The 24,789-nt window shown below is 48.2% G+C and overlaps 1 protein-coding gene across 2 annotated transcripts; it reads left to right on the top strand.

Moving 5' to 3' along the window:
- The first annotated feature begins 467 nt into the window (after nucleotides 1–467).
- LOC136466386 (uncharacterized) lies at nucleotides 468–24,776 on the top strand. 2 transcript variants are annotated; one of them, XM_066464770.1, is made up of 18 exons: nucleotides 468–822; nucleotides 913–1,104; nucleotides 1,458–1,613; nucleotides 2,104–2,397; nucleotides 3,399–3,616; nucleotides 3,723–3,797; nucleotides 3,885–3,951; nucleotides 4,227–4,549; nucleotides 14,187–14,420; nucleotides 14,499–14,686; nucleotides 14,965–15,100; nucleotides 15,195–15,303; nucleotides 20,984–21,086; nucleotides 21,190–21,373; nucleotides 21,967–22,065; nucleotides 22,152–22,210; nucleotides 22,585–22,690; nucleotides 23,188–24,776. In XM_066464770.1, the coding sequence occupies exons 1-18, from the start codon at nucleotides 606–608 to the stop codon at nucleotides 23,350–23,352; spliced, it is 2,925 nt and encodes a 974-aa protein (XP_066320867.1). In that variant the 5' UTR covers nucleotides 468–605; the 3' UTR covers nucleotides 23,353–24,776. The 2 variants fall into 2 exon arrangements, 1 of the variants encoding a protein (XP_066320867.1); XR_010761317.1 differs by lacking the exons at nucleotides 22,585–22,690; nucleotides 23,188–24,776 and having other exon boundaries at nucleotides 21,190–21,413.
- The last annotated feature ends 13 nt before the right edge of the window (nucleotides 24,777–24,789 follow it).

The raw sequence follows: 24,789 nt of genomic DNA, 5'->3' as shown, positions 1-24,789 counted from the left end.
CATTTAATACTTCATACACGTATCGCAAGATTTGATGTGATAGGTACTATAGCATTTTTTAAAAAAACTTTTCGCGAACTAAACAAGGGCTAACAACACAAGTACAATTGAGCTCTGAACCAAACACAGCAGTAAATCTGAACCAAACGCAGCAGCCCTTGGCCTCGCGCTCGCCAAGATGCGGCGGTTGCGGCGGCGACGACGAAGATGTGGCGCCGGTGTCCAAGAACAAGAGCGAATGAGGAGATTTTCTTTCTATGCCAATCTGAGGGGTGATCTGCAAATATAACCACGGACTAACACTCGGTTAGCACCATTATGGACTTAAGCGACACAGAAACAGAGATTATGGTCTAAATTAGTCATTTTGAGAGTTTATGGGCCGGAGTGACACGTCCCAACAAGTATAAGGACCGGCTATGCACTTTGCTCTTTGATAAAACTCTGGATCCGTGCACCCGCTCCAGGCGTGTCCGGTCCTGTCAATCCGTCAGTCTTTACGACGCATTTCGCCTTCGCGCTCGCCCCAGCTCCAGCCCTTCCCTCCAGAACCGAGATCCACCTCCGCCCACCTCCACGGCTCGCCCGGCGCTCCGTCACTCGCGATGGCCGGCCGCCCGCGCCAGCAGACGGAGCTGCACTCGCCGTCCGCCTCCACGCGGCGGCGCGAGCGGTGGCTGGTCGTACTCGGCGTCGCGCTCCACGCCGTGTACATGCTCAGCATCTTCGACATCTACTTCAAGTCCCCCATCGTGCACAGCATGGATCCCGTGCCGCCCCGCCTCTCGGCGGCCCCCGCCAAGCGCCTCGTTCTCCTCGTCGGTGTGTCCCCTTGATCCTCCGATCCCGTCTCATTAAGCTTCGGCTCGATGTTGGGTGTGTTATTTGGCTGGGGGCTTTTGGTGCGTGCAGCGGACGGGCTCAGGGCGGACAAGTTCTTCGAGCCGGACGAGCGGGGGAGATACAGAGCGCCGTTCCTGCGCGGCGTGATCGAGGAGAAGGGACGGTGGGGAGTCAGCCACGCGCGCCCGCCCACCGAGTCCAGGCCCGGTCATGTCTCCCTCATCGCTGGCTTCTACGAGGATCCCAGTGCTGTCACCAAAGGTGTGCTGCCCCGGTGCTAGTTCTAGTGTACCACTGCAGACTGTTCGTGATTCAATTTGATGCAATGTTTTCACAAGTCTTTCAGTTTACTTTAATTTTCAAGTATGCTGCACTTTTAATGTGTAATTGCATTGCTTTGCCATTTTTAGTAGTTGTTGCTACTGAACTAGTATTAGCGGTACTCATACCCTCATGGTTGTTAACCAAAAAACGTGTACTGAATTATAGTGCTTAGTGCCAGTATTTTATAGCTGAGAGAAATGTGTATAACTGACATCCTGCACATGGTTAATATTGCTTAGTTAAATTAAACAAGTGTTATATGCTGAAATAGTGAGTATTGTATTTGGCAGGATGGAAGGCCAATCCTGTTGAGTTTGATTCTGTATTCAATCAGAGTCGGCACACTATCTCATTTGGAAGTCCAGATATTGTTCCTATATTCTGCAGTAACCTACCTCACAGTACTTGGGGCACTTATCCCCATGAATATGAAGACTTTGCAACAGGTCAGATTTATTGGCAGTACATGTAGCTTCCTGAAGCTTAAGCCATTATTATGATATTGTATTTTTGTAACTGCCTTACCAGTACTGTCGTATTCATGGAATCACATTGTGCTTTTCTCGATGGACCAGATAACTTTGTGATTTCTCATACTGCACATCCTTTCTTCCTGAAATATTGATATTAGTCTAAAAGTTCATCCTGCAGAAGGATTATATATATACTCTTGGTCTGAGCTTTTTTTACTACAAATCACAACTACTATAATGATTTTACAGATGTGCAGGTTAATTCGTAACTAATAAATCTGTTCTGAGGCAAATTGTATAAATAAGTCTGTTTCCTCTTTAAATACATGAAGGATGTGCCCCTCTTCAAAGAAAACATTATCGACTCAACATCACAGAGTCTAAATAATCAATCCTCTGCTTTTGCAATTTATTTTTCCTTTTGGAATCATGTTTTTTACTTTGTCAGAGACCTTGATTGCAGATGCATCATTTCTGGATCATTGGTCATTTGACCAGTTTCAAGGTCTTATCAACAGGTCTTTTGATGATGTTAAATTGAGGCAGTTACTCCTACAAGATAAGTTGGTTATATTTCTGCACTTGCTGGGTTGTGATACCAATGGCCATGCACACCGACCCTATTCAAGCATCTATCTGAACAATGTCAAGGTTGTTGATCAAATAGCTGAAAGTATGTACAATCTCATGGAGAACTACTTCAATGACAATCAAACAGCATATGTGTTTACTGCAGATCATGGAATGAGTGACAAAGGTAAGTTATACACCAAATGGTTTCACAAATATATTTTTTGCTGCTCATGTTTATATAGTTTTTAGAGCTAGACTAGATTCCTTGCCAGGGTCCAGGATGTTGGAGGCAACTGGCTGGTTATGTTTTTCTGGGAGAGTGTGGCATCTCAGTTGTCACCACCAGGAAACTGTAAAACTGATGAGCTTGAAACTTTGGGAGTTAAATTAGATTTGAATACTACCATAATACCATTCCCCACATCTATCTCTTCCCACCTTGACAATGACGATCGTCAATGGGGGAAATGACTGGGTTGCAGTGCGGGTACGAGGCCCCATCGGTCTTCTTAGCCTAGGTGGATGGATGAGCTAGCCCTTCGGTGTTTCGTTGCAAATTTTAGTACCATGTAATTGCTATAAGTATACGTCTGTATGTCTGCCTGACCTGATTTTGTGTTCTCCACCTCTTTGGTAATTCCGGGTATCTCGCCTGTGGCTGCCAAAGTGCTGTAAAACTCTTCCCTCTTAATGAAACACGTGCATGGGAACGTTCGCGAAAAAAAAAATCTCTTCACACCTTAGCAAAAATACAGAAATAAAAAAAAGAGACTATTCCTCTGCAAAACTATGCATATAGATGTGGAAAGTATCCCCTAATCAGCAGCTTCCCAAAATGAATGGCTTATTGGTTGCAGTAATGGATTAGTTGCATTACCTACCAACAAGGTTACTCATGTTATGCTCCGTAGCGCCTAGGCAGCCACATTCTTTAGTTGTATTGACAAATCCAATCCTGGCATGTAATGCTTTCTAGCGCACTAAATTTAGTTGCACACTTGCACTTTATGGTTTATGCAATGCTGTCTTGGGTCGATCACAAGGATGAGGGTTGTTGACCCATTAGGCTATTACTAATTGCAAAGGCTTCATTTTTATTGGTTAACTTGGTAGTATATTACTATTAGGTTAGTACTATTTATTACTCCTTTATTATGATGCCTGATAAAGCACTGCTACCTACAGGAAGCCATGGAGACGGACACCCTTCAAATGCAGATACTCCTCTTGTAGCATGGGGTGCTGGAATTAGAAGCCCAAAGTTCCTGGCTTATACAGAGAAACCTGATGATGGCTTTCGGTTTGTAGATGACCACAAACATGATACACCCACTCCAAAAGACTGGGCCCTTGAAGGCTTTGAAAGAGTAGATGTCAACCAGGCTGACATAGCTCCCCTAATGGTGGCTTGAAAATCTCCATGTGCAACCATATATTCAGTTCTTCAGTTCCATATAGTTTTCTTAAGTAAACCCTTTTTCTTTTCTCAAATTTTCACAACTTTTGCAGGCTACACTTGTGGGGTTGCCATGCCCGATGAACTCTGTGGGGAGCTTACCTACTCCTTATTTGAAACTAAGCAAGGTCTGACAATAACTGTACTCTATGCAAAAAATCTATTGCGCTTGGCTCAACACTGCTTGTTAAAGTTTATTCCCTATATTTATACAGACTGATGAAGTTGAAGCTGTTCTGGCCAATACAAAGCAAATTCTTAACCAGTTTCTCCGAAAGTCACGTATCCTTTCAAAACAATTTTTGCTACATACTTGAACTTCAAAATTTTCCTACTCCATGCTTCTAAGCTTGTAGTGTGGTAGTGTGAATGGGTGCTAGAGGCATCATTGTTGATCTATTATTGGAGTCACCCATAGCAGTAGGCTGATGGATCTCATCGTGCCATTCAATTTCCTTTTTTTTTTTCCTAATGCAAATTTATGATGACCAAGACGACCAAATTAAACAATAAATCATACTGTTACTCCTAAGCATGTCTTCCCTTATCGATCTCAGAGCTGAAGGAATCCAGTTCACTCTACTTCAAACCTTTTAAGCCACTGGCAAACTTTTCTCTAGTGCTCAGTCAGATTGAGGATCTTATATCTGGAAGGGACTATGAAACTGCCATGGAGCAATCTGAGGAGCTCCGAAGGCTGGCTCTTGCTGGTCTTCATTATTTCCAAACATATGATTGGTTCATGTTAATGACTACAATTACCCTTGGATATATTGGATGGATGGTGAACCTCATTATACATGTGCTACAGTCTTATACATCATTTCCTGCAATTCTTCTCAAGAGGGCTCAAATGTATCCTAGGAATACCTCCATGAAAGTATGGTATCTTTCCACTCTTTCCTTATCAAATTTATGTCTATTTTTTTATGTGTTACAAAATCATATGCTTGTGTTTTTGTTTTACTCAATCTAGATTGCAGCCAATATGTGCTTTGTTCAAGCTCATTATATTTTTCTGTTTGCATTTTTCCCAGAAATTTGTTTTTTTGCCTTTGGAGCAGATATAGTAGAATCCAAAGGTTTGATTCTGCATATAAAGCATAGGCATTGGATAGAATTAGGGCTACATACTATTTGTTACTAACCTTGGGGATCTCAGAAGATAGTCCCAATTGAGGGATAGCTATGTATATATATAGAGCCTCATGGGCCATATGGGCCTACAGTAGATGAGTCTTAACACCCCCCTTCAAACTCAAGGTGGAAGCGGAGGATCTAAAGCATTGAGTTTGAGCAAGTGCAGTTGATGCTGCTCTCGAGTTTGTGCCTTAGTGAAGAAGTCAGCCAATTGCAGCTCTGAGGGCACATACTATAGATCAATGGTGTGTTGATGACAATGAGACCGAGTAAAGAAGGCATCAACACCAATATGCTTTGTAAGTTCGCGCTTCACAGGATCATTGGCAATCTGGATGGCTCCAGTGTTATCACAAAGAAGAGGTGTGGCGGCAGCACACGAAATCCCAAAATCAGCCAACAACCATCGAAGCCATACAATTTCTGCAGTAGTAGTGGCAAGTGCTTGAAGTTCGGCCTCTGTACTAGAACGAGATACAGCGGCTTGTTTCTTGGACTTCCAGGCAATAGGAGAAGAGCCAAGAAGAATACAATACCCAATTATGGAACGACGATCTGTCGGGTCACTTGCCCAAGTGGAGTCCGAGTAAGCATGAAGCTGAAGTGGACAATCACGAGCATAGAATAAACAGCGAGATGATGTCCCCTGTAAGTATCGTAGCAGACCGAAGTGACCAAAATGAACTGAAGTAGGGGCTGATGGATAAGTCTCATGTGTGGCTGGTCTTTGTGGGGCTATGATGCTCACATGGTCATGGTCCTTGTGGCTGTTTTTCTGTTTTTAGGACAGCATCTTAGACTAGAGGACAGCATCTTAGAGGACAGCATCTTAGACTAGAGGACAGCATCTTAGCTAGGACAGCATATTAGCATCTTAGACTAGCATCTTAGACTAGCATCTTGGCATATGCTTGGCTGGCTAGCAGCCTATAAATATGTAACCCCAACCCCTCAGGTTGGTATGGCATTTGTGTGAGCTTGTGTGAGAAATAGACAAGAAAATTGCCCCAACTCCTAGTGTCATCCTCTCTCGATGAGAGTAAGAATTCTCCTACTACCAAGAGTGAGAATTCAGCGACTAACAACTGGTATCGGAGCCGTATTATCCTGTAGCCTGAGCATCTCTTGCTCATCTTCTCTCCCAGCCCCACAACAGCCCCAGCTATTGGCAGCAGCAGCTCCTCCGGCCGCTCCTGTTCACTCCTCTCCCAGCTCGTCTGAAGCAGCCCTCTCCCCACGCAGCAGCCCCCCGGTAGCGCGTCATGTCCGCAGGGCAGTCTCAGCGCTCGGTCGCCTCGAGCACGCGGCGTCGGCAGGAGGCCGAACTTGCCGCGGCAGAGGAACGCGAGCGAGCGGCGGCAGAGACCGCTGCAGCGGCGGCAAGGGCGTCGAGGCTAGCAGCGGCGGAGCTGGCAGCAGCCAGAGCGGAGGCGGAAGCAGCGGCGGCGGCGAATGCAGCGCGTGCGGCGGCGGCGGAGGTCGAGGCTCTGCGCGGCAGCATCGGCAGCTCCATTTCCGCTGACGACACCGCCGACGCGGACCTCGAGCTGCTAGAGAGGGAGGCAGCGCGAGCGCGGGCAGCGCAGTGGACAGCCGCGCACGTACACGAGCGTGGCGGCAGCCCAGACAGGCGCGGACGCGCTGGCGGCGCTCCTGGAGGAGGCGCGCACGGCGGTGGCGCTCCTGGGGCGGCCGCGCACGCCCACGAGCGCGGCGGCAGCCCAGACAGGCGCGGACGCGCCGGTGGCGCTCCTGGAGGAGGCGCGCACGGCAACGGTGGCGGACGGGTCGATGGAGAGCGCGGCCTTCACAGGCAGCGTGGCTCTCTCTCCCCGGATCGGTACCGACGGGTCGATGGAGAGCGCGGCCTTCACAGGCAGCATGGCTCTCTATCCCCGGATCGGTACCGTGGTCACCACGGGCTCCAGGCTGTTGTCAGGGACGTCGGTCCCGGCGGTGGGTGGCCTACCCTCACCAAGACCAACTACGTCGAGTGGGCTGCGGTGATGAGGGTAAAGCTCCAGGTGCGGCACATGTGGGAGGCAGTCCGGTACGGCGACGTCGACTACGACCTAGATCGACGGGCGCTGGATGCTCTCATCGCTGCAGTCCCGCCCGAGATGCAGTTCTCGCTTATCAGCAAGCGGACTGCCAAGGAGGCTTGGGACGCCATCGCTGCGGCACGCATCGGCAGCGACCGCGCCCGCAAGTCCACACTGCAGGCACTTCGCAAGGAGTGGGAGAACCTGGCCTTCAAGCCAGGTGAGGACGTTGATGACTTTGCTCTCCGTCTCAACACTCTGTTGCAGAAGATGGTGCAGTTCGGCGACGACACCTACGGTGAGGAGAGAGCTGTCGAAAAGCTCTTCCGCTGCGTCCCCGAGAAGTACAAGCAGATGGCTCGCTCGATCGAGTCGCTGCTGGATCTCTCCACGATGTCGATCGAGGAGGCGATAGGTCGCCTCAAGGTCGTCGATAGTGATGAGCCACAGTCCCTCTCGGGGCCCATCACCACTGGCGGGAAGCTCCTTCTCACTCGAGAGCAGTGGCTTGCCAGCCAGGGTGACCGGAGGAAGGGGGAGCCTTCTTCCGCGACAGGCGGCCGCAAGCGTGGCAAGCCGCGCAAGGCGCGCAGAGACGCCCAGGCCGGGGCGCGAGGACGTGCCGAGGGTGATGCCCGCGGAGGCGCCCAGGGCGGCGCCGCCGGCAGGCACAAGCCGGCACGAGACGACACCTGCCGCAACTGCGGCCAGCTTGGCCATTGGGCCAAGGACTGTCGACAGCCACGACGTGGCCAGGCCCACGTCGCACAGGCGGAGGAGGAGCCGGCTCTGTTCATGGCACATGCCAGCATCGAGCTACCTCCAGCGGCACCGGCCGCAGCGGCTCTCCTCCACCTTGACGAGCCAAAAGCACACGCCCTCCTCGGCGACAGCTCCGGCAACGACAAGACTGACGGGTGGTGCCTCGACACCGGCGCCACCCATCACATGACCGGTCGACGGGAGTTCTTCACCGAGCTTGACTCTAGCGTCCGAGGCTCCGTCAAGTTTGGGGATGCCTCTGGCGTGGAGATCAAGGGCGTCGGCTCCATCATCTTCACCGCCGTGTCTGGTGAGCACAGGCTGCTCACCGGAGTCTACTACATCCCCGCGTTGAGGAACTCCATCATCAGCTTGGGACAGCTGGATGAGAACGGTTCGCGCGTGGTGGTTGAGGACGGAGTCATGAGGATTTGGGATCGTCGCCGTCGCCTTCTTGCCAAGGTATCCAGAAGCGCAAATCGACTCTACGTCCTTAACGTGCAGGTGGCACAACCCCTCTGTCTCGCTGCTCGTCGGGACGACGAGGCGTGGCAGTGGCACGAGCGTTTCGGGCACCTTCACTTTGAGGCCCTGAAGCGGCTCAGTGCCACGGAGATGGTGCGAGGCCTGCCGTGCCTCGACCATGTGGAGCAGCTCTGCGACGTCTGCGTGTTGACGAAGCAGAGGCGACTCCCCTTTCCCCAGCGGGCGAGCTTTCGAGCCAAGGAGAGGCTCGAGCTCGTGCACGGGGACTTGTGTGGCCCGGTGACACCGGCCACACCGGGAGGACGACGCTACTTCCTGCTGCTCGTCGACGACCTCTCCCGCTACATGTGGGTGATGCTCCTCGGCAGCAAGGGAGAGGCTGCGGACGCCATCAGACGCGCGCAGGCTGCTGCGGAGGCGGAGTGCGGCCGCAAGCTGCGCGTGCTGCGCACCGACAACGGCGGCGAATTCACGGCGGCTGAATTCGCGTCGTACTGCGCTGACGAGGGCATTCAGCGCCACTACTCCGCGCCGTACAGCCCGCAGCAGAACGGCGTCGTCGAGCGGCGCAACCAGACGGTTGTGGGGATGGCTCGGGCCCTCCTCAAGCAGAGGGGGATGCCGGCTATCTTCTGGGGAGAGGCGGTGGTGACGGCCGTCTACATCCTCAACCGCTCGCCTACCAAGGCGCTCGACGGCAGGACGCCGTACGAGGCTTGGCATGGGCGCAAGCCGGCGGTCTCCCACTTGCGGGTCTTCGGCTGCCTCGCATTCGCCAAGGAGCTTGGCCACATCAGCAAGCTCGACGACAGGAGCACTCCGGGAGTGTTCATCGGCTACGCGGAGGGCTCGAAGGCCTACCGCATCCTCGACCCGAAGACACAGCGTGTGCGCACGGCGCGCGACGTTGTGTTCGACGAAGGGCGAGGATGGGCGTGGGACAAGGCAGTGGACGACGGCTCAGCTCCGACGTACGACGACTTCACTGTCGAGTACGTCCACTTCGAGGGAGCTGGGGGAGTAGGCAGTTCTTCTTCGGCGAGCGCGTCTACCCCAGTCTCCGAGCCTCCACCGACCCCGGCACCTGCTACTCCGACAGCACCACGCTCTCCAGCCAGGACCTCGGCTGCGATGAGCTCTTCGCCGGCTCCACCACAGCCGGCAACGCCACGCACTCCAGCACCGACAGGCACCACTCCGGGCACGTCTACTCCACCACCAGCTCGTGTCGAGCACGGCCCGGTTGAGCTCGCTACTCCGCTCTCTCACGACGAGGAGCGCGTCGACGCGTACCACGACGGTGAGCCGTTGCGGTACCGTACGGTGGAGAACCTTCTCGGCGACCAGCCGGTGCCGGGACTGGTGCCTCACGACCTGGAGGACCTGGAGGCGCAGTTGCACCTTGCGTGTGACGACGGCGAGCCTCGGTCGTTCGCAGAGGCCGAGAGACACGCGGCATGGCGCGCCGCGATGCAGTTGGAGATGGATGCGGTTGAGAAGAACCGCACCTGGGAGCTTGCTGACCTTCCTCGTGGTCATCGCGCGATCACCCTTAAGTGGGTGTACAAGCTGAAGAGGGATGAAGCCGGTGCCATCGTCAAGCACAAGGCTCGCTTGGTGGCACGAGGTTTCGTGCAGCAGGAGGGGGTCGACTTCGACGACGCCTTTGCTCCCGTGGCACGGATGGAGTCCGTGCGACTCCTCCTTGCGCTAGCTGCCCAGGAGGGCTGGCGTGTTCATCACATGGACGTCAAGTCGGCGTTCCTTAACGGCGACTTGAAGGAGGAGGTCTACGTGCACCAGCCGCCGGGATTTGCGATCCCCGGCAAGGAGGGCAAGGTGCTCCGCCTGCGCAAGGCCCTCTATGGCTTGCGGCAGGCACCGAGGGCGTGGAATGCCAAGCTGGATTCCACGCTAAAGGGGATGGGTTTCGAGCAAAGCCCGCACGAGGCGGCCATCTACCGACGGGGCAATGGAGGTAATGCCCTGCTGGTGGGTGTCTACGTCGACGACTTGGTGATCACCGGCACCAAGGACGCGGAGGTGGCGGCATTCAAGGAAGAGATGAAGGCCACCTTCCAGATGAGTGACCTGGGGCCTCTCTCCTTCTACCTGGGAATCGAGGTACACCAGGATGACTCTGGGATCACGCTTCGACAGGCCGCCTACGCCAAGCGCGTCGTTGAGCTAGCTGGGCTCACCGACTGCAACCCAGCTCTCACTCCGATGGAGGAGAGGCTGAAGCTGAGCCGCGACAGCACGACGGAGGAGGTGGACGCTACGCAGTACCGGCGTCTTGTGGGGAGCCTTCGCTACCTCGCCCACACACGGCCGGACTTGGCATTCTCCGTCGGCTACGTTAGTCGGTTCATGCAGCGACCGACGACGGAGCACCAGCAGGCTGTGAAGAGGATCATCCGCTACGTTGCGGGGACTCTCGACCACGGCCTCTACTACCCGAGGTGCCCTGGGGCGGCACACTTCGTCGGGTACAGCGACAGCGACCACGCCGGCGACATCGACATCAGCAAGAGCACGAGCGGGATCCTCTTCTTCCTCGGCAAGTGCCTCGTTAGCTGGCAGTCGGTCAAGCAGCAGGTGGTGGCCCTGTCCAGCTGCGAGGCCGAGTACATAGCGGCCTCCACCGCTTCGACTCAGGCGCTCTGGCTCGCTCGACTGCTTGGTGATCTCCTCGGCAGAGACACCAGAGCGGTGGAGCTCAGGGTGGACAGCAAGTCCGCTCTGGCCCTGGCAAAGAACCCCGTGTTCCACGAACGCAGCAAGCACATCCGGGTGAGGTACCACTTCATCCGAGGCTGTTTGGAGGAAGGGAGCATCAAGGCGAGCTACATCAACACCAAGGACCAGCTTGCAGACCTGCTCACCAAGCCCCTTGGGAGGATCAAGTTCCTTGAGCTCTGCTCCAGGACCGGGATGGTTCAACTCTCCCACAAGACGACGCACAAGACTTAGGGGGAGAATGATGGATAAGTCTCATGTGTGGCTGGTCTTTGTGGGGCTATGATGCTCACATGGTCATGGTCCTTGTGGCTGTTTTTCTGTTTTTAGGACAGCATCTTAGACTAGAGGACAGCATCTTAGAGGACAGCATCTTAGACTAGAGGACAGCATCTTAGCTAGGACAGCATATTAGCATCTTAGACTAGCATCTTAGACTAGCATCTTGGCATATGCTTGGCTGGCTAGCAGCCTATAAATATGTAAGCCCAACCCCTCAGGTTGGTATGGCATTTGTGTGAGCTTGTGTGAGAAATAGACAAGAAAATTGCCCCAACTCCTAGTGTCATCCTCTCTCGATGAGAGTAAGAATTCTCCTACTACCAAGAGTGAGAATTCAGCGACTAACAGGGGCACACACAAACTGACTCAAAATATGGACCGCATGAGCAATATCAGGTCTGGTGACAGTGAGATAAACAAGACTACATGGGGAAACCCATACTTCTCTTCAGGATGAATAGTACTGCGGTCTCGAAGATTATATCGTGGTGCAACCTGTAACTCATCAGAAGCCATATGTAACTCATCAATATTATTATTAGAAACATCAACATCGAACTCATCAGGGTTCACCAAGGTGGGGGTGGGGGAACTAGATGGAACAGCAGGAGGGTCTTTGGGACGACGATGGAAAACTTGTGTGATAGGTGGTTTGGAAAAAGAGTGAGGTGGCGGAGGTGGAGGCGATGGGGGAGGTGGAGTTGGTGGATCAGGAATGACTGTAATGGATGGGGAAGGTGGAGAAGGAACATGAATGGGTGGAGGAGGTGCAAGAGTAGTGGTGGATAGCGGAGACAAACGATGGAACAACATCATCCTTGATGGGAATAGGGGGAAGGGACATAAAAGATGTGGACTCTGTAGGAGCATATAATGACTTTGTAGTGGAGCTATAAAAGAAAGGACGGTCCTCAACAAAAGTTACATCACGAGAGATACGCATGCGACGGGAAGAAGGATCATAACAACGATAACCCTTGTGCTCAAGACTATATCCCAGGAAAACACATTCAACCGACTGAGCAGTCAGCTTAGTTCGCTCACGAGGTGCAAGCAGAAATAGCATAAGCATCCAAAAACATGAAGATGATCATAGCTTGGAGGAGTTCCAAAAAGAACTTCACCAGGACACTTGCCAGACAATTTAGATGATGGTTGTCTGTTAATAAGATAAACAGATGTGGAAACAACCTCTCCCCAGAAATGTGAAGGAACAAGGGAGGCAATCAAAAGTGTGCGAGCTGTTTCTATGAGATGACAATGTTTACGTTCAGCAACACCGTTTTGAGCGTGAGCGCCAGGACACGAGAGCTGAGGAAGAGTACCTTCTGAGGACAAAAATTGGTGAAAAGCATCAGACAAATACTCACCACCAGAATCCGAGCGAAAAACTCTAATAGCAGTAGAAAACTGTGTATGAACCATGTGAACAAAGGATTGGTAAATAGAATACAACTGAGATCGATGTTTCATGAAATAAATCCATGTGCAGCGAGAATGATCATCAATAAAAATAACCTAATACTTGTGACTACCCTTGGTAGCAAAAGGTGCTGGACCCCATACATCTGAATGAATAAGGTCAAATGGTCTAACAGAATGAGACGCACTAGAAGAATATGGAAGTTGTATCTGTTTGCCAAGCTTGCAACCCTTACAATGAAAAGTAGAGTCAACAGAAACATGCCCCAAACATCCTTGATGAACAAGAGTGGACAAGCGAGATCCACATAAGTGTCCAAGACGATGATGCCATTTGGCAAAACATGAGGTGGATGGGGACACAGCTGATGACACATGAGCAGAGGAGGAAGGGAGATGTAAATTGTCCAAAACATAAAGGCTAGAAGAATCTCTATGACGATTACCGGTCCCAATCACACGGCCAGTGCCACGGTCTTGAATAAAACATGATGATTCATCAAAACCAACAAAACAGTTCATATCAGTTATTTGTCCAACAGATAACAAATTCATGGATAGTTGAGGGACTAAAGAGATATCAGGTACATGAAAATGAGGAGAAGAAAAAATGCCCTCATGAGTAACAGGACAAGATGTACCATCAGCTGTGTGTATTGTCGAACCATCAACAATTTGCTTGCAGTCAATCAGGTGATTCTTGTTTGATGTGACATGGAAAGAAGCCCCTGAATCCAAAATCCAAGACTGAGGAGTAATATTATCAGAGGCAGCAGCTATAGAGACAAATCCAGTGATATCAGAACCCATTATTCTGAGTTCCAACACACCACAAGCAACACTGATACAGACCTCTGTAATTCCAAGAGACCAATGGCACCACAGCACAGAAGTAGAACAGAGCAGACAGCCAACAGGAGAGCAGACCTCAGCAGAGCAGACCGCAGAGAAGTAGAGAACACCAGCACCTCCTCTGGCACGCAGCTGAGCAGAGACGACCAGGCCGCGCGGGCGGAAGGGCACGACTCCGACGGGAGACCGCGCGAGCGGGGGCAGACGAAAAGGCACGACTCCGACAGCACGCAGACGAAGGGCGGACAACCAGGCGGACGGCCCCGTGCGGACGGGCACGGACGTGCGAGCAGATGACCGAGCCGACGGCGCGGACGGGCACGTGGACAATCGACAGCGCGGATGTGCGCACAATCGGCCGAGAACAAGCTCCCGCGGATGATGCAGCCGAACCGAACGGAGCAGATTGCTGATGCAGCGATGGCTTCAACGGAGATAGGCGGACGGGGCGACGATGTGCCGCACCGACAAAACAGATGAGATCCCAATCCCATGCGGGGAAAAAATGGATCGTTGGTGGATTAGATTAGTCTAACCCTAACCATGGTCGTTGGCTTTGGTACCATGTTACTAACCTTGGGGATCTCAGAAGGTAGTCCCAATAGAGGGATAGCTATGTATATATATAGAGCCTCATGGGCCATATGGGCCTACAGTAGATGAGTCTTAACACTATTAATTTTAGTGCAATCAAAGTTGCTCATCAAAATTTGACAACTACTCCATTAATTTCATGCTGAACTGCATGGTGACATAGTTAAGACGATTTGATTTTATCTCCTCTGGTTTCAGGTTTACATTGGTGGATGTTTCTTTATGGGTTTGTCATCCATTATACTACTTCTAGAGAAGTTACCACTTCTTTACCATGCTTATGTATTTATGACAATATTCCTTTGGACAAGAATTGTACAAAACTTTGAATTTTTGAAGGCCGTATGGAGAGAACTAGCTAATAAGCCCTTCAAGTACATTTTTAATGTCCTGACCAGTTCAGTTGTTGCACTGCTTGTATTGGAGTTTCTGGTATGTACCCACTTGTTGACACAGCAATCATTTTAAGACTTCATGAGATTTGATGTGAAATTTGATACTTGTGGGCAGGTTATGAGCTTCTTTGATAGGAAAGTTTATACGTGGTGCTTCTTGGTCCTCGGGATACTCGGTTCAACTTATGTAGCCTTGTTTATTCAAACTAGCCCTGCACTTGCGATATACATATGGCTTGCTTGCTGGTTCCTGTCTGTATTCACTTTGATGCCAGCTGAAATTCCAGAAAACATCAACTTGGTGTATGCTTCTTTCGCTGACAGGATTCATGCATTTTTTCCCTTACACTTTATCCTGTGCCAGTAGAGAACAAGCTGACAGGATTCATGCATTTTTTCCCTTACACTTTAACCTGTGCCAGTAGAGAACAAGCTGTTACATATATATAGTAATACCGTTTAATAATGTTATGTGTCATTCATGATTTCTTAAGAATCTGCTAGCCATCTAGATGTTATCAAATATGGTTTAATTGGTTGTTTCCTTGTAGCTTTTAGTCTGATGAATTCTTTATATGCAGAATTTTTAGTGGAGGGCTCATAATACTTATTGGATTAGCTTCAAGATGGATTAAATCGAATAGTTCCAGCTTTTGGCTATATCTCACTCGAGCAAATAAACAGGATCCTCAATCCTTTAAACTGTATTTTATTCAGGTGCAGAACTCAAATAGTTATATCCTGTGGTTGGCGTTTCTTTCTTGGAAGTTCAAGTTTGAGACATTGTTTTCAACCGTTTATCATGTTTTAGGTTATTTTAGTTGCACTATCTTCGATAATGGTGTGGCTATCTACCTCACATCGGTCCCAGAACAGAGAATTGCACTCACTGCACCAGTTGATCAATTGGTCTGTAGCTGGTAAGTCACTGATTTGTTATTTGTGTTGTTAATTGTCTACAGTGTCATTGGATCCTCTCTTTCAGTTTTATGGTGATATCTGATTTGTTTATACATCGTGTCTTCTTTTAACTATAAAGCGACAACTTACTAGTCTAAACCCTACAGGCCTACACACAGCTAGCCTTTGTATGTAGTAAGTCTACGTACACATGCTTATGTTTGCATCAATCCAAGGGTCTGGCGGAGCTTACTCGTCTTATAGTTTAGGTTCTTGATCTGTTTTTGGTTTTAACACTTCTTGTTTTGTCTGGTTCAAAAATACATCTTGTCCAAGTGAGTTTTACAGACCCACTGGGCCAGGAGCTACTCAAGCCCAGACATTTACTTTTCTACTTAGAGGCCTGCGTCTTGGAGCAAATGTATGGTCTGCCAAGGACTGATGGACTTAGGCAGCGACGGAGCCAGCGGTGGGGCTGGGGGGGGGGGGGGGGGGGCCCTCCCTACCGATCCTGGGCACGTGGAGCCCCCCTAAGCCCTCCCTTAAAATTTTATGCATATATTTATTAGGTAGGAGGGGCTAAGGTTAAGAGAAGTTTGAAAAGCCTCTATTCTTTTGTTCAGCCCCTCCTAGATTTTTTTCTGGCTTCATCACTGGACTTAGGTAAATATTTAAAGGATTCCCCAAGGGGAGCTATGTGTTTTGGGACTTTGTGCTCCGTGGTTAGGACCTCTAAGGTCCACCAATAGTTGGACTTGAGTGGCAAGAATGACGCTGGGTCTTATTTGGCAATTTTTGAACTGTGGCCTTGATTTAATCCTTTGCCTGGGCTTAAAAAACTCACAATATTGAGTGGTAGCTCTTTCAAAAAAACAATATTGAGTGGTAGTAAATAAAATGAATAAAAAATGTTCAAGGTCCTTAAAATGCTTTTCTTGTATTTCTGATGGATCTTTCCCTTAGCATCCTTTTGTATATTTGTAATTGGAGCTCTGGTTCTTTGCCTTTTGTTCTATAATGAAATATGTTGATAAAGGTTGGTTACAGTACTGAATACTGATAACCATATTTTCTAAAATCAGTTTGGGCTCCACACACAGCCGTTTTTCTGAAACCTTCTGAATACGATCAATGGCCTGTAAAGTTGGCTGACATTGTTGTAATAAATGTATCATCCACTGAATTATGAAAAGGATATAAAATAATAATTTTCCTATCCTACAATTCATAGCCTCTTTTTGGTTACTGTTTTTTTAATGGAAATATAAAGTGAGTTGTACTGGCACACATTCAGAGAAATAACTGTGCAGAGAAAAGATGCAAAATGGAAAATTGGTCCCCGCTTCTGGCCTCTGGGGAATATAGTTGGCCAATGGGCTGGGCCGGCCCGGCCCGGCCTGAGCCCGGGCCAAGCACGGCACACCGTGCCTCCCGTGCCGTGCCCCTCCGGGCGTCGTGCCTGGCCTTCGGCCTAAGCACGGCCCTACGGGCCGAAATTCGTGCCGTGCTGGCCCGAGAAGCACGGCCAGAACTGCGGGCCGGGCCGGCCCAAAGCCCGGTGATCGTAAGTCACCTCAAAATTCTTCTCATCCAACAGTTAGCACAGATTCATTCATTCAAATTTCAAAATCTCAACTCACAAGTCAAGAACTTCTAAGTCACAAACTGTCAAACTGATCACAAATTGTTCTCAGATTCTAACTTCTAAGTCAAGAACTAAGCAAACTCCAAAATTCTTCTCATTCTCATCGAACAGACCAACACTTAGCCACAAACTGATCACACAGATTCTAACTTCTAAGTCAAGAACTTAGCAAACTCCAAATGACCAAATCCAACAAAACAAAAGGCACCAAAGGAGATAAGATAAATGAGCTATTTGTGCAATGCTGTCTCATTAAAAACCTTTCTAGGTAAAACTCACCCTTATGAAAAACCCTAGAAAGGGAAAAAGAGTGCAACACAACTCTTAATAACTCTTCCATCATTGTTCAAAGGTCCCAAGTCACACTTGTTAGTCATAGATGACAGATACAAAATGGAGATAACAGATTAACTACCCGTAGCCCTAGTCCTAGATGTACTAGCCCTAGATGAACCAGCCCCAACCCCGGATGAACTAGCCCTAGCCCCAGCCCCAGATGAACCAGCAGTACCAGCATCCCCATCTACATCATCATCGAAGTACAGATTCTTGAAGGAGTCCTCCAGTTCTTGTTTTGTCAACAGTATGTTGTAATCTGCTCTCTCCCAACTACCAATTCTTTATGCAGGCAAGCATCTCCACCGTTTCAGGCAACAGACGGCGTCGCCGCTCTTCGATTATCCTTCCTGTCAAGCTAAGACATGATTCCGAAGAGACAGTAGAGATAGGAACAGACATAATATCTCTAGCCATTATAGATAGGATTGGATATGTTAGTTTGTGGTCACGCCACTAGAGAAGTAAATCAAAATCATCCTTATATGCAGTGACATTGTCACTGTCCAGATAAACTGAGAGCTCATTAGCAGTAGAAGCAGATAAAGTGGGGGCACAGGCAGGGGAAGGACCAACAACAGATCTAGGGCCTCCAAAGATTCTTCCCTATGCTTGTTTTCTCTTACCTGTATGACTTGCAGGCTGTGCAACCCTTTGACTTCTAGCTACACCAAACTTTCTCTCATATTTGTTAAATGACTTGTAAATTTCAATTTTCACATTAGCATAATATGAAGTATAATCACAAGCAGTGCTCTCTTTAAGTTATTCCAGGACTCTAAATAAACCTCTCATCTTAGCTCTAGGATCAAGAATGAATGCAAATGAATATAACAGAGGTATATGCTGCTAGTATCTAAGGAATTTAATCTTCATAGGATATACAACAACAATTAGATTTTGATATTTTTCACTTGCATGTAAATGAGAAGCAATTTCTAGCAGATGGTGCAGGATAAGTGGACTAGTTGGATAGTAAACACCAGAAAGAACAACAGTGGAGTCATAAAATAGTTCTAGAAACTCCAATATCTTTTCAGCTATATACCAATGCCTTGCAGACAATAATTTAGAGCCATAATTGGAATTAATGAACACAGAAAAAACATGTTTATATGGAACCAAGTGTTTAAGCATAAGATATGTAGCATTTCATCTAACATCCATATCTAAGCCAAACTTTCTAGGTCTAACACCCTGAGCAGTACAATAGTTCTTAAACATAGCAATTTTTTGATTAGAGGAATTTAAGAAGTTAATAGTAGTTCTAAAATCTTCTATGTAAGGTTTGAACCTCTTTAAACCATATTTTACAATCAGTAATCTGATATGACAAGCACAACGTTGATGCACAAGACTGTACTTACGCTTAGAAGGATCGATAGACTTAGGTGTAGGATCAGGACCAAAATAACCAGCAAACATATGTGTTAAAGTTTCCATAGCCTTAGCATTAGAAGAAGCATTGTCTAGAGTTACAGAGAAAACCTTATCAATGAGACTAAACTCCTCAACCACACAAGCAACTCTTTCAACAATATTTTCACCAGTATGTTTCAGCTCAATCAACCTAAGCCCAATAACCTTTTTTGTAACTCCCAATCAGCACTAACAAAATGAGCAACAACACTAATGTAATCCTCCTTAGCATTACCAGACCAAATGTCTGATGTCAGAGCAACAGAGGAAGCAACAGACAACACAGAATTCTTAAGCATATTACGACGTTCAGTAAACAATTTACTTAGATCTCTAGTGGTGCTCTGTCTAGATACTTTAACAAACCTAGGGTTATGAGCACGGACAATGTAATCCTCCCAAGCCTCTGTCTTACCAATACCTAACGGCAAATCAAGCATAGCAATCAAGCGACACAATTCTAATCTAGCAACATTAGGTTTATAGTCCCAGTTATGCACAGAACTATCAGCATTGTAAGTAAGCCTAGACTGAACCCTAACAGCTTGATCAGTTTTCTGCCTACAGGATTTCTGGTGCCTCTTCAAGTGCCCAGTGCCAGCATTAAATCTAGCAGACAAAGTATGCTTACACATTTTACAGGTAGCTTTAGTGCAATTTTTCCTACCATTTATAGTCTCATAGATCTCATCAAAATCAGCCCACACAGCAGATTTACGCTTACCAACAGCAGTTCCAGATGAGGTGCCAGTACCAGCAACAGATGGAGTTGAGCTGTTGGAGTAGACCGGGGTCCTAGTCGCCGTCGCCCCTTCACCACCGCCGCCGTCCAGACCGAACAAGGCAGCAGCGTCCTCTTGGGTGTCGTCGTCGTCCTCAGGTGCCAGGCCTGCCGCGATGAGATCGTCGTTGCTGGTGAGCGGCCAGATGATCTCATCATCAGCACCAGCCATGGCGCCCTCTCTAGCACCGTTCCTCAACGGTGCGCGGGGCCACCTTGGTCGCTCTATGCCATAGCTAGAGGACGACGCATCGGCTACCGACCTGCGTAAAGACATGGAGGAGGAGGAAAACAGTATATCAGAATAGATCATAAACCATTCATCAATGGAAGAAGAGGGTTAGGCTTAGGGTTTGGGTTAGGGGTAGGGGTAGGGATGTACCTGCGCAACCGGAGCCCGGTGCCGGAGAAGACGAGGGCCACCCAGAGAAGATGACATTAAGGTTAGAATGATGGCGAGCGGCGGAGGAGGGGCACACGGGGACACGAACTCACATAATCACCCAGATCTAGAGGGGAGATAGGGATAGGGAGAAGGGAGAGGCGGAGAGGGAGCAGGGAGGGGATCAGGTAGGAGTAGTAGGGAGCTGCTCGCCGGCGGCAGGCGGGGTTAGGGTTAGGGTTAGGGATGTACCTGCGCAATCGGAGCCCAGTGCCGGAGAAGACGAGGGCCACCCAGAGAAGACGACACACCGGTTAGTAGGACAGCGAGCGGCGGAGGAGGGGCAGACGAGGACACGAACTCACATAGTCACCGAGATCTAGAGAGGAGATAGGGATAGGGAGAAGGGAGAGGCGGAGAGGGAGCAGGGAGGGGATCAGGTAGGAGTAGGGAGCTGCTCGCCGGCGGCAGGCGGATCGTCGAGGTCACCTCACCGGAGTCGGAAAGGACGAAGCCGAGAGCGAGACTACGAGGGCGAGACCCGCGAGACCAGAGCGAGGCGAGGCCAATGAAATGAGCTAGGGTTCGTGTGTGAGCCACTGCTGCCGCGGCGTCGGTTTATATATGAGGAGGGGGGGAGGCGGGGACGGACGAAAGCTGGGCCGCGGGGAGGCCGGGAGGGGAGGAGAGGAGTGAGGAGGGGGAGGGGGGAGGCCGGGCCGCTGCCGGGCCGGCTGACGTAGGCCGGGCCGGGCCAGCCCACGGGCCTGAGCAGCGGCCCAGGCACGACCTGCTCCCTCGGGCCGGGCCAGCCCGGGCCCACATGTCACTGGGCCGTGCCGTGCTCGTGTCGGGCTAAAAAAGCGGGCTTCGTGCCGTGTCGTCGTGCCTCGGGCTGCATGGACATTTATACTGGGGAATACCTGTTAAGCCTGTAGCCCCAGGTGGAAACATTCTAAACTTTAACAGGTCTACGCCATTTTGGGGCTTTGTCTATTGGAAATCTTGTTGTGCCCTTTAAATATGACATTTTTTTGAAGCCAAGCCTAGTGTTCAACTGTTCATCCTGTTTGATTGTTCATCCTGAACTTGTGAGCTTTATGGTTCTACTGTTTTAACATGTCATATATTTTGCAGGTGTTGCTATGGTGCTACCTCTTTTCTCACCACCTAGTGTTCTATCCCGTCTTACATCTATATTCTTGGGTTTTGCTCCTCCATTTCTGCTGCTTTCTATTGGGTATGCTGTTACCTTCTGCTGTAGTTTATACATCATTTTCTTTTTGCTGTACCTGAGCTCTTAACATGAAAATGATTGTTCAAATTTTGTTAAATCTTCACAGCTATGAAGCAGTTTTCTATAGCGCTTTTGCAATGGTACTCATTGGATGGATATTTGTGGAATCTGCCAACCTGTATCGCTCAGAAAGTGGTTCTGCACGTCGCAGAAGCCTTGCGGATGACTCGGTTTTTGGCTATGAAGAAAGACACCTACGACTATCTGATTTAAGAATCCCTCTGTTATTTGTAAGTCTGACAATTTCCATTTGTCTTATGGACTATAGAGGTGCGGAAGCTCTTGGATACAATGCATTATTTTTTATATGGCAGAGTAGGCATTAGATTATATTCACTCTAGATAATCCTCCAGGATTAATTATGCAAAGATGCTAAATCATTTGAAATAGGGATGACCAATCGAAGCTACTCCCTCTATTCTGATTTCTGAAGAAGTTTTGTAGAATATGTGAAGTCGGACTCTGAGAACTTTATGCACAAACGTATTTAGTTTCACAAGGAAATGATATTGGTATATTTATAACCAAAAAAATGCTTCCTGCTTCTATATGGTTATACATTCAATAATTTTGGATAACATGTAACAAGAAACTACGATGAATGCATGTATTGGATACTCGTCTCGTGCTGACAATTTTTTCTTTTCAGAATGTATTGCTATCTTCATACTTGCATTATATTCCATATTTCCACTATATGCATATGTGTATTTTGTTTGTAAATATCCAATCATTTATTATCAATAGAAACTAAGAGCACTTTTGTTGTAGTTTTAGCAGAAAACATAATAGTGTAACTAATGGTATCTTTCTGTCTTGCAGGTGATCTTATTTAATGTCGCCTTCTTTGGTACTGGTAATTTTGCAAGTATTGCAAGCTTTGAGATCTCGTCTGTGTACAGATTCATTACAGTATTTAGTGTAAGTTTATATGTTACATTTCTCTGAATGACCCTTTTACTTATTATTATTCTAGACACTAATGTTTTTCTCTTTTCTCTTGGCAGCCATTTCTTATGGCAGGACTTCTTATCTTTAAGTTGTTCATTCCGTTCATGCTTGTCATGTAAGTCTTTAATGAAAGTTCTTGTCACAAATTAGGTCATCTTCTGCTATAGAAAGATAAAAATAGGCAACAATCCATTTGTAATTTAATGTTCATTTTGATATCTCTATATAGACTGTCTATATACTCTCCGCATAGTTATCTGTTGAGCAACTTCAAGATTAATTTGGCAGTTCTTGCATTCTAAAAAAAAAAAGGCAGTTCATGCTTAGGTTAACAAGCTATAACAAATAAATGTAAAGATGAGGTTTTCCCCCAAACGTTAGGTCTTTGGACATTTTTCTATAACACCTTACCTTAATTATGTATATTCTTTTAATTTGCGTTGAACTTGATGCTACTTTTCATTAAGCTGACCTTGGTGACAACTGCAGATGTACGTTTAGTGCGGTTACCAAGGTTGTCCGCATCCCACGACTGGGCTGTTATTTTCTTGTAATACTGCTTTCAGATGTAATGACTATTCATTTCTTTTTCCTGGTATGTACATCTTTTCCCTTCTATAATTCATAACCCAATTTCATGCATTTTACATTTAAGAAAAAAGACATGCTCCATGGCCTTGACCATATTTAGTTGCTATATAATTGTTCTTTCAATTTTGTCCATTAGTGGGTAAATTTTGTTTGGTTTGCCATGTCCTGGACGCCATAGTTTGCTATATGCTAACAGAATAAAGTAGCAAACTAGCCGTTGGCCCTGTTCGGCTGGCTGGAAAAACGACTGATGCTGATGCTGATGCTGATGCTGATCTGTTGTGGGAGAAAAATACTGTTATTTCGCTGAAACGGTACGGCTGATAAGTTTAAGCGAACAGGGCTCTGTGTGATTGCATCATTGGAAAATTTGAAGCTGTAACTGCACCAAGTTGTTTTGTATTTCATTTTCTGATGTACATTAGCCTTATGTATTCAATGTGGACTTCCTGCTTCAACAAAAAATAATGTACTGAATATTCCTGTTCATTTTACCCACAGGTACGGAATACCGGTAGTTGGATGGAGATTGGCAACAGCATTAGCCATTTCGGAATAGTGAGCGCCCAAGTAGTCTTCGTTTTGCTGCTTTTTGCCCTCACAAATATATACACAAGAGATATCTTGGTCTCATCTCGGCAACTAACCGCGAGGAAAGTTATGTAAATTATTCAGTTTATTTACAGATCCAAATACATTCATCTTTTTCTTTATTCATTTTTGGGTCGGCTTTCATTTTTGGCCCAAGTTTTGTAGCTTAGCAATTGGCCCAAATTTTGTAGCTTAGATTTTGTAGTTTGTACATGGACCTTGGTGTCAAATTTCTGTGCTAATTTCATTTGCATACTTACAGCCTGAACAGATTTTACGTACATCATTTATAACTATGTTAGTTCTTTTAGGAAGGGTAACTATTTTGAGTGATTATTACGCGAGGCAACAAAATCTCAGGGTTGAAATTGATGAAGCAATCGCTCGAGCTTAAAATGTGCGGTCACAAACTCATGCGCAGGCATACAAAGCTGTCACCACGGTGGACGTCGGCGATGGGAGGAGACCTCTTTTTGGTATGACGCCTGGCATAATGATGACTCCATGGCAGATCGGTTTCCAGCCCTGCACCTCAGGCAGATCGGTGGCCATTGTAAGAAGAACAGTACGGTGGCGCAGGTCTCTCTGCTTTTGAAGTGCAGGATACCCAGTTCGTGGTGCCACGACCACGACTCACCTCGGGTGACTTCGGAACTGACGGAGCTGGGCAGCATCATTCAGTCTACTGTCCTCTCGGTCACCAGGGAGTCAGGGACCGGCGCGGCGCCGTGGCCCCTTCTGCCTACTGGCAAGGAAAGTTTGAAGGCAAAGTATAGAAAAGCCACGTCCCTCCCCGGGTTCAGTTCTTTCTTTCGCTGCTGACACAGGAAAGGGTGCAATGCAGGGTCAATCTCCATCGAAAGATGATCGTGGATAGTCCGACCTGTGAGATCCGTCAACAACTGAATGAGACAGCAAGCCACATAGTTGCTGGGTGCCTCTTTGCTGAACTTTTCTGGTCTAAACTTGGGATCAGCATGCCAACGGAGACTACAACCGTTGCTGGAATCTTTAGATACTTTGATCTGTCCACCACACATCTCAGGTAAGCATTTCAGAACCTTTGTTGCCCTTTGCTGTTGGCGACTATGGAAGCGAAGGAACGACGTGATCTTCAGAGACGATGCGGCTAACCTCAGACGCACAATGGTAGTTTGCAACGCTGAAGCAAAGCTCTGGGCACAATGATTTCCGAAGGGGGACAAGGGCATAGGACACGTTTGGGCCCTGTTCGCTTCGCTGAAATGTTCAAGCGAACAGGGTTGGTGTGGTGTGTTTACTTCAGCGATGTAATTCCGATCCTCTCTATACACAGCAAATGTAATGTTTATCAGCTACTACTGATAGGTTCTCTTGAACCAAGATCAATGAATGAATGACTGGTGGGAATTCACTAGGCCAGCCACAGCTGATGATGGGCCCCGATCCCGATCGCAACGGCTCAGTGCGGTCCGCCCGTTCGTTATCATCTCCCACCAGGCCACCACACCCTCGCGTTATCCAGCACCCGCG

The sequence above is a fragment of the Miscanthus floridulus genome, chromosome 7 (assembly GCF_019320115.1).
Source record: "Miscanthus floridulus cultivar M001 chromosome 7, ASM1932011v1, whole genome shotgun sequence".
Taxonomy (NCBI): domain Eukaryota; kingdom Viridiplantae; phylum Streptophyta; class Magnoliopsida; order Poales; family Poaceae; genus Miscanthus; species Miscanthus floridulus.
The sequence above is the reverse complement of the archived record's forward strand: the minus strand, read 5'-3'. Positions and strand labels throughout refer to the sequence as shown.